Consider the following 9534-nt stretch of genomic DNA (forward strand, 5'->3'; position numbering starts at 1 on the left):
CCCCCCTCCAAATCAGTTAAGCCCGAATCTGGGGAGGTGAGACACAGGCAGTGGTATTTCTTTAAAGCTCCGTGTGTGCACTGAATGTTCGTTCTCTCACGACTCCCCTCGCCCCACCCTGCTTCCTCCCGAAAGAAACAAAAACCCTCTGCCACACAGTTTTTGCAGGATTTATTCCCGAGGTGACCCTTAGAGTGCTGATGACAGGCTGTGGCCCCTTGGGAAACTGACTCTGAGATGATCGCTGCCCTCACACCTCCATGCCCTCCGCTTTCCCTGCCCGCCCCCAGACAGGAACTGGGGTGCCAGACTCTCCTTTACAACAGTAGCCTCCTGATGTGGAAGTTCTGCTGACGTATATTGCTGCTGGGTCAGGAGGAAGGAGAAAAAGCTACTGCAGTCTTTAAAGTCAGGTTTGAGGAAAGACCTAAGGAATGAGGACCTTATTCTGGGAAGGACGCAGTGGTGAATTACAGCAGGTGGCAGCTTTTCAGCGGGACGGCTGTTCCCACAGGCTCTTCGGCTCTGCCCTCAAGGCCCACAAAACACTCCTCGGCCATTTGGGCAGAATTTTAAAGTGTGGAAACAATCCCACTTATTTGGACACCTTGGAAATCATAACAATTAAATGTGTAAATTTAATTCTCCCTTTAAGGGATCAATAGGGAGCCAGATAAGTTTTCATTCCAAGAGATGGTCTTCCTGAATAAGGAAACTGATCTTCTAGCATCCGTTAGCTGGTTTCCAATTTCTCTGTATTCCTAGGTGCCAACTCAATCTCATGGTATTTTTAGAAGCTTAATTGTTTCTTTAATCAGATTGATTCCAGTAATATGTTCAAAGTGCAGATAAATCAGATTTAAAACCTGATTTATATTGGAATAAAAGCTTAACTCCAAGTGTACCATGCCACGGTGAATTCGGCACTGTTCCCCAAATTGTGCCATATGAATCTGGGGACATTTGTCTCACAAATTTGTATCTTTTTTTGTTTATTCTTTTCTTCATGGTATTCAGTTCCAGCTTGAATTCTTCCTAGAATGCTTTTTCTGTATGGAAATTACCCTTTGTTAAAACTTCAAGGGGATTCCAATTTCTGGAGTAAGTAAAGACGTGAAATCTGTATCAGCTAGACAGGGTCGGATCTCATGTGTCACTGTGGAACACAGAGATACTTCTGAGACAAGCCTGATGCGGATGCAAAGTACTAATTCGGCATAGCATCCAACCCAGGAGGAGGAATGTTTAAATGCTGCATGACAAAAATAAATCTCTCTTCCTGGAAGAACTTTAACCTCAGAGGAGAGGCAGCTCAAAAGGTTTATTGTTGTCAGAGCCACAAACTTGACACCCCTCTTGATAAAAGACTTCGATCCCTGACCTCGGTAAAGTTGCTACTCTAGGAGCTATTTGTGTATTGATCTCGTCTGAAGAAAACAAATAGGTGTCTAGCAAGATGAACATCTCTGGGAAACAAAGGTACTGTACTTAGAGTAGAGCCTGAGTGCCCCAAGTGGGGGCCCCAGGGCACCGGGCACAGAAAGGTGATTTGCCTGAGCCTTTTAAGAGAAGCACTGAAGCTCTAGGTCAGAACCAGTTGGTGAGCGTAGCTCAAGACAGGAAGGTTTGCCTGCTGGGATACCTTGACTAATTCCATCATAGACTTCAACGTGGAAGAGGTGGTGTGGATTGGACTAGAATGGAAACCAGTGTGAGACCAGGGCTCTTTGGGGGTTAGATAGTTTAGTAACAAAGGGCACCCAACTGCCTCAACGTGTCAGTCCTTTGCACGCCAACCTCAAGAAACGAGCCAGGGTTTCTCATTTGAGGTGAAATAGGGATATAGAAACAGAAAAAAAAATGTTGGGGCTATCTGGCTACAGAGTAAGGATTTAAGGATTTGGAATTTCTGGATTTAGATACTCTGGATTTGGGTCCATTGTCTACCTAGAACAAGAAGAAAATGGTGGCATCGTGCTTACTATCTTTGTTCTGTGGGATCGAACTAGGATCATCAGCTTTCCATGTTGGAGGAGAAATTGTCTTTAGAGGTTTGCTGTTGAGTTGTCAACGCCATATAAATTTCTGTCAACAGCAGCAGAAAGTATTTATTGAGCACCTACTAAGAACAAGACAAAGGCCTGCCCTCATGAACAGATTATAAAGAAGCAAACAGCAGCAATTCTGGAGAGGGAGTAATGCTGTGAGAAAAATAAACCTGAGAAAGAGAGAGCATGCATGCAAAGGGACAGGTGTGAGGTAAATCCTCTCTGAAGAGGACATGTTGATGTCAGTACCCAGCAGTAAGAAGGAGTGAACTGGTTAGAAACGTGTTACAACCAGGTGACTGTCTTCACGTGCCAAGGCCTGAAGGTCAAGCTTGGCAGAGCTGAGGACCAGAAAGGCCAGTATGGCTGGAGCATGTTTGGCAAGGCTGGGTTAGAAGAAAGCTCTGGAGAGAACCACCTCATGTAACACCCTGTAAGCCACGCTTTTATTATAATTAGAAGCTTCTGGAGGATTTGGTGGAGCAGAGGGATGGGAGGGAAATGTGGTGTGTTTTTGTTCTGGAAACATCTTTGTAGCTGTTTATGCTGAACTGACTACAAGGGCAAGAGTGGAGGAACTACAGTGGGGGTCTGAGCAACGTGGGCTTTCTAAGTCCCAAAGCCCCGCATGTCCCATAGTATACTTTTAATCTCTCTCTTTGATAGTGATGCTCAAACATTTATTTCACAACCTCAAAACCCTTCCACTTGCTTCTTGTGTACACATCAGGAAAACCCTCTGTTGCAACTGACTTGACTTGGAAATAGGTGTTGTGCTCAGCAGCTTCCTCAGTCACAGGAGGTTTTTCCCCTTTACTCAGTCATCTCATCTTCCTCCTACAGGGATCCCAACCACCCATCAGTACCTTACCACTATTATGAACCATTTGGACCTGACGAATGCACCATGTACCTCTCCCACGAGCGAGGACGGAAGGGCAGCCATCACCGCTTCATCACAGAGAAACGCGTCTTTAAGAACTGGGCACGGACATTCAACATTCACTTTTTTCAGCCAGACTGGAAACCAGAATCACTTGCTCTAAAGCCTCCGGAGAATAAACCTGTGTTCTGAGCAGTGAGGGTGCCAGACCAAAACCTCAAGTACCTACTGCATCAGATGCCAGGGCGCTGAACTTCCAGAGCCGGCAGACACACGAGAGGGATGGGATCGGGAGCAGGAAACTCCTCCATGACCAACACGTACAGATGGCTCGGAGGCAGGACCACCAAGCCCTGCGGTTGGTGTGTAAGGAGAAAATTCCAGAATTACTATGTCCACACGAGCGTCATCCCTTGCAAAAGGGCTTACTTGAGGAGCTAAACACCCATGTCAGTGATGCTGCCGTGGTCTAAAGAACATTCTGGATCTCTTTAAGTATCGCCTTCAAAACCGAAGCACGAGCAGCTCAACGATGTTAGTTGTGTTCCTTTGTAGAAATGCCACATCGAAAGACCTTTTTCTATTAAGTTGTATCCTAACCTGATCTATAATCTTTGTCATCTGTTGGGCTCTGTATGTGTGATTTGTAAAAAGCGATCTGAAAGTGTGGACATGATTTCTGAAGAGCACATCTCCACTGACTTTCATAAAGCAAATGCCCAATATTTATTTATTAAAAGTTTTTTAGTGTACTCTAGGCCAGTATTTTTATAGATTATGATTATGTGGTAATTTATCCTTCTTAACTCTTTAACCCTGAACGATGGTTGGAAGACACCTAGAATGGGGCTGGTGAGTGACTGGGTTCACGACACTCCTTGTTAGCAGTTGATTGGCTTGGAAATGTCACGTTGGCGTTTTTTGAACCCTTGGGCTTCAAGAAGAGCTATGACATTTTCTAATGTAAAGAAATGTTCCAAATGACAAAACCGAAAACCAAAAATTGTGTTGTTACAACAAAAAGATACTAACAAAAGAAACTTAAAGATAGTTGTCTTTAGTAATAATTGGTGTAGGTTACTTGGCATAAACCCTAGTTTCCTCGTGTGAGAATGATGTCCCTGTACCATATGACAGTGTAAGTTTCCTTCCAAATCTAAAATTCTGTAAGCCTCTCCTTGACCCACTTGAAGACCTTACACTTGGTTTGATGGGGTTTCTTCAGTAGCAAAAGCCTGCCTTCCGGGGGGTCTTTTCTCCCCCTACTATTTATCACCCTCTGTGGTTAAAAACACAACTTCCTCACTGGTCCCCATCGGCTACAGTCTACCCCCATGCTTTTCTGGTGTTTCTTGAACCCCAAAAAGGGGGAGGGCAAAAAATTAAGAGAGAGAGAGAGAACCTCTGTGGTGTTCCCTGGCTATAGGAGCAAGGAACAGTCCTTCTCTGAGTCTGTGAGAAGAGAAGACAAGGAGCTTCCCTAACAGACGACTCATTTATCCTGTGAACTATTCAGATTCACTCACTGCAAGTCTCAAATGATAGTCACAGCCATTCCCTGGTCTGGAGGAGTATGAAGGACTTATTTTATCCAGAGCCAAGAGATTAGTATGAAGGACCTTCATTTAAGCAAGTGATATTCCTCAAAATTAGTCTTTTTAAAAATATACCAGTGGGTTTTTTTTTTTCCACATGACGTAGAAGGCATGCGCTTTTCCAATGCCAAATTCAAAGGCACCAGCAAGTATTACGTGTGGAGACCGACATTGTTTCACAGAACCTGACCTGACCTGTGACTAAAGAAGGTTTTTCACATTGCCACTTCCTTTAGCTTTTCTTACTTAGTACTAAGATTCCCTTGCACTAACTAGTACTACTTATCATATGGGGTTCTGTGGTTGAGGTGTAAACACAGTCCAGATATTTATAGGACAGAAACAAAACAAAGTTGGGATTATTGTGGTGTAGCTTGAGCTGCTAAAAGCCAGTACAATGGAAACATATGTGTTCTTCAGACTTTCTTGTAGTTTTTAAAGAGACTGTAGAATATCATTCCAGCCCGATCTCTTTTGTGGCATGGACTCCGGACACACGACCCTTTGTGAACGTAAGAAAAAGAGTATGAATTTCATGTGATGGATTTATAGGCCACCTTTACCATCACTTGAAGACAATATGTTGTTCAGATGTAAGTAGCTCCTTTAACAAGTTTTATTTTTATGGAAATTTGGAAAGGCATACTTGGGACCTGCAAAAATGTAGCTGTATTACCTAATCTGTAATATCTCAAATGCCTGCGTTATCTTTAGGTTTTAGGATTTAGTTTGTTTTTTTGTTTGTTTTTGTTTTTGTTTTAAGACCGTATGATAACTGCATCTTTTTTGTAACTTCTTCTTCTTCCCAAATACTCAGTAGAGTGTAAAGCAACCAAATTCTGAAAACCCCTGGCTTCAATGGGAAATAGCTTACATCTAAATGTAGCTAAGATACGGGAGTATGGGAATTCATATTTTTTCAAATATGGTATAAATAGGTGTAAGACTGATCACTTGGGCAATGGTTTTTATTACAGCATTTCAAGAATATGCCTGGAATTCTGATAGATTGTGCCGACGGAGCTGGCTATGGGCAATTGAATTCTTATCTTGCCACTATCATTTCCTGACTCTCGGTCTCAACACCATTCAAAACCACTAAACATCAACTCTGATATAAAAGATGATGACAGAACCATGTTTACAGACCTCAGTGATTTCAATATCCAATTGTGTTGGGAGCCTTAGTCATACTCATTATGTTATACACCTTTGTCTTCCTTCCCAGCTGTGTCATCAGCTACCTCCTCGCTTTTAAGACCCCAGTAATACAAAGCCACAGCTGGCCGATGCATGGCGTCTGTTATTTCAATGCAAGAACATTTGGCAGAGGCCATTACAATAGATAGCCATTATGGGCAAAGATACAGGAATTCACAAACAAAATCAATCACTTCAAATGGCCCATAAAAAGAGGAATCTTACATTTAATATTCTACAGTAAATATTCACCCAAGAAAGCGTACATTAAAAGAACATTAGGAGGTAAATATTCAGTGTGCTGCATGGGGACTTTGCTGCGTGATTTCCATTATGGTTAATGGGTGTTTGGTAACTAAGTCCCTGTGCTTCACTAACCCTGGGATGTGCTCCTAAGGGCTAGACATAAAACCAGAGTGATTCAGGAACTTCCAAGGTCCTAAGATTTCAGAGCGAGAGCTCATCTTGAAAAAAAATAAAGGAAAACAAAACACAAAATACTGTACCTGAAAGAGAAATTTGCAAGGGTTCTCTTGGAATCCTGACACCATTGCTGGTATGTGTCTCAGAGGCCAAGCAACACCTCTCTGGACAGACTCCCTTTGTCTCCTGAAGTATTCTCCATTACTGATCTATTTTAATCACATTAAAATTGAGGGATATCATCTCATTTTGAAGTAAAAATTCACCTCAAACGTTAGAATTATTGATTGGGAGGCTAAATGAATGTTAAGTAAAAGTGGACGGAATAAACTAGAATTTTGTCAGGATCCATGCAGTCTTATGTGAACATATCTGTACCGGTTTAATACCCACCCAAATAGTTGTCCTTATGCAGGGGTGACCGCATTTCGGAAATACACCCCGATTTCCACTGGGGTGGTGACTCAGACTGTTAGTTCAGACTTACTCTGAGATTCCTTTTCTCTCTGTAGTGTTAGAAGGTGAGGGTAACACTCCTACATATTTCGTCCCTGAGCCAATCCTTCCCTCCATCCTCCCTGCTTCTCTCTGGAACCTCAGTCCCACCCTTCCGCCATCATTCTCTCCTGATTGTCATCTGTCTACACTGGGCTCTTCAACCAGCGGTCTTTGGAGGCTGTTAAGGTCTTCCTTGTAGGTTTTTCAACTAGCGACATACCCGGGGAACAGGCTTGGGGTGGGCCCTGCCAGGCAATGAGCACAGTAGGTGGGAGGAAGACATCTGGCTCCGGGACTAGGTCGTTCAGAAGCACCATCTTGGTTCCCCTCGGGCTGGTAGGGGTGGGGAGGAGCTTCAGGACAGATCTTCAGTGCTAAACCAGAGGACAAGCCCCGGGCAAACTGGGACAGTGGGTCACCCTATCAAAAGGCCACCTCAGAGAGAACTAGAATACTAAGGCATTGGGCGGGGGATGTGAATCCACTGCCTAGGTTCTAGCACATGCCAGAAGATGCTTCAGAGTGGAGAGGTGAGAGAGTGTCTATAGGTTTGAAAACAAATACGAGCAAGCCCTCTACTCCAGCTCACGCATCCCCACCTACTCAGGGTATTGAGCCGCCATAGAAAAGCAAAAAAAGTCTGCGATCCTGTTTGTTTTTACTCAGTGCCCTAATATTCTATGCTACCTTGTATTATTGTTCCTGTCTCTTTATGTGTGTGTCCTATTAGTCTAATCAGATTGTAAGCTCTTGGAGAGCAGGGACTGTTTCTCCTTTGTCTTTGTAGCCCCATGCCTAGTACAGTGCCTTGCACACAATAGGCGCTCAATAAATGTCTGTTGTTGGTGATGACCTCTTAATGGTGGCCCATTGGATTGGTAACCCGTATATAGTCTTCCATTTGAGAAGTGCGGCAGACAGAACAGGTGATGAAGTAGTTAAATTTTAAGTGGGTTTTTACAGGGTCAGTCCTCAAACCTAGAACATTTTTAATCAACAGAACTGACCTAGATTTGGATAGGATAATGTAGCTGAATTCATTAGGTTTGTTAATGTTGGCTGTACTGAACACACAAAGTGAAGTTCGGCAAGCTTTGTGTTCTCGCTGTTAGCAAGCTGCTCTTAGCACAAATTAAATTTAATATTGACAAATGCTATAACATATGTAGAAGCAGGCCCGGCTCTGACTTCTCTGGTTCAATTACAAAAGGGAGGCTAAAATGAGATGAGTTCTAGCCTGCCTTAAACTTGACAGCTTCCCAAATCTGCTGCAAATTCCAACTGGTGATTTCTGAGGGTCTATAACAATGAAGTGTACATTTATCTTAAAATCAAAATGAAACAAACAAAAAAAATCCACCCCCTTTTGTTTCCATGAAGCAGATCCCCAGTGCTTTTATCCCTACCAGAACATGAGGGGAAAGGAGAACTCTTGGGAGAGGGTGCCCTCAGGTGTAGCCTCCCAGTCACCATCTAGGGTCCCCACCTGACCCACATCTGGTGTCTGATTACCTCCTGGTTACAAGAGAGGACAAGATGGAATCAAGTCAGTAAAGGTGAGTCAGCGGCTGGTGGGGGCCTCCACAAGGAGCCATAATCACTATCTTCTTGAACGTGTGAGCACTCTGGAACCCTTTTCTTTCAGTGCCTGTTCTTCCACATACCCATTTGTAGGATCTCAGTTTCATTTTGAAAAGCATGAAAAAAAGGGCTAGGACACTACACGAAACTGAGAGAATGCTTCCTTCTGAATGGACAGGATTATAGATCTTCCCACATTTTCAACATTTTTATTGTAATCACAAAATGATATTTCATAAAATATTAGGAAAGAGTTTATCGTAAGATTTCAAACAGGATCCCAACTGGGATGTTGGGAGAAATCTGGTAAATGCCACATCTAACTACACTTAAAAGAAACTACATTTCCAGCTATGTACATAAATCATTTCAAGTGTTAGCATCTTAACCTCTTTACCATGAGACTGGTTCTTTTAATTTTAAAACCAAACATAGGTTTTGTTTTCCATGAGAGTGAATTAAAATTTTTAAAATCATATTTTATCACTAAAGATCTACTGGGTGGTCTGCACAGTGTTGTGAGCTCTCTATGTATTATTTCACAATAATCTTATTATCCCGTTGTGCAGAAAAGTAAACAGAGCAAGAGAAGTGCATCCCCAGGGCGATGAAGGTGAGAGTTGACACATGGCTTGCCAGGTCCCAGGCAACCTCTAAAAGGTTTACATGTATAACTGCAATTAATGCTCACAATAACTCTATTAAATGGATTATTTTAGCATTCCCCTTCTACAGATGTGAAAACTGAGGTATAGGGCACATGAGTAACTTTTCCAAGGTAATGGAGCTAGCCAGTGGGAAAGTTAGATTAGAAGCCACCAGGTCTGTTGCTGGAGTCTCCCCCTTCAGTCACCATTGTACTTTCTGGCAGAAATTTATATGTAGCAATTTCTATTAGAATATTCAAATACTGTATTACATCATATTCACAATGTGTGTAATATTTGATACATATTAAATAAGTGACAAATTATGTCATTATGTAAATTATGAAGTGAACGTAAGAAGAAAATTACCATTATCTGTGAAGCCCACTGAGTGTTCCTTCTATTGTCTTGGATTTTCAATTTACCATTCTCTTACTTTCTAAATAAGTTTTATTACATGCAGATATATCAATAAGCAATATATTATTTAATTTTACACAGTAATAAACATAAAACTTACAACATTATTAAGTCTTCCAAAAATTGGTTTTTCTTCCCAACATGTATCCATTTTCTCTGCATATAACTCCAGTTTATTTTCATGATTGTGTAATGCCAGTGTGTGACTATACCATAACTTATTTTTATCCATTCTTTCA

The 9534-nt window shown here is 42.2% G+C and overlaps 1 protein-coding gene across 1 annotated transcript in view; it reads left to right on the forward strand.

The window, feature by feature from the left end:
* Positions 1 to 3683, forward strand: part of ST6GALNAC5 (ST6 N-acetylgalactosaminide alpha-2,6-sialyltransferase 5) — a 164517-nt gene extending 160834 nt beyond the window's left edge. The window contains exon 5 of the mRNA XM_044238489.1: positions 2892 to 3683. Coding sequence (XP_044094424.1) covers positions 2892 to 3123 — 232 coding nt within the window. The 3' untranslated portion in view covers positions 3124 to 3683. The remainder of the gene's footprint in view (positions 1 to 2891) is intronic.
* Positions 3684 to 9534: the final 5851 nt, after the last annotated feature.

This window comes from Neovison vison, chromosome 2, assembly GCF_020171115.1.
Source record: "Neovison vison isolate M4711 chromosome 2, ASM_NN_V1, whole genome shotgun sequence".
NCBI classification, from domain to species: Eukaryota; Metazoa; Chordata; class Mammalia; order Carnivora; family Mustelidae; genus Neogale; species Neogale vison.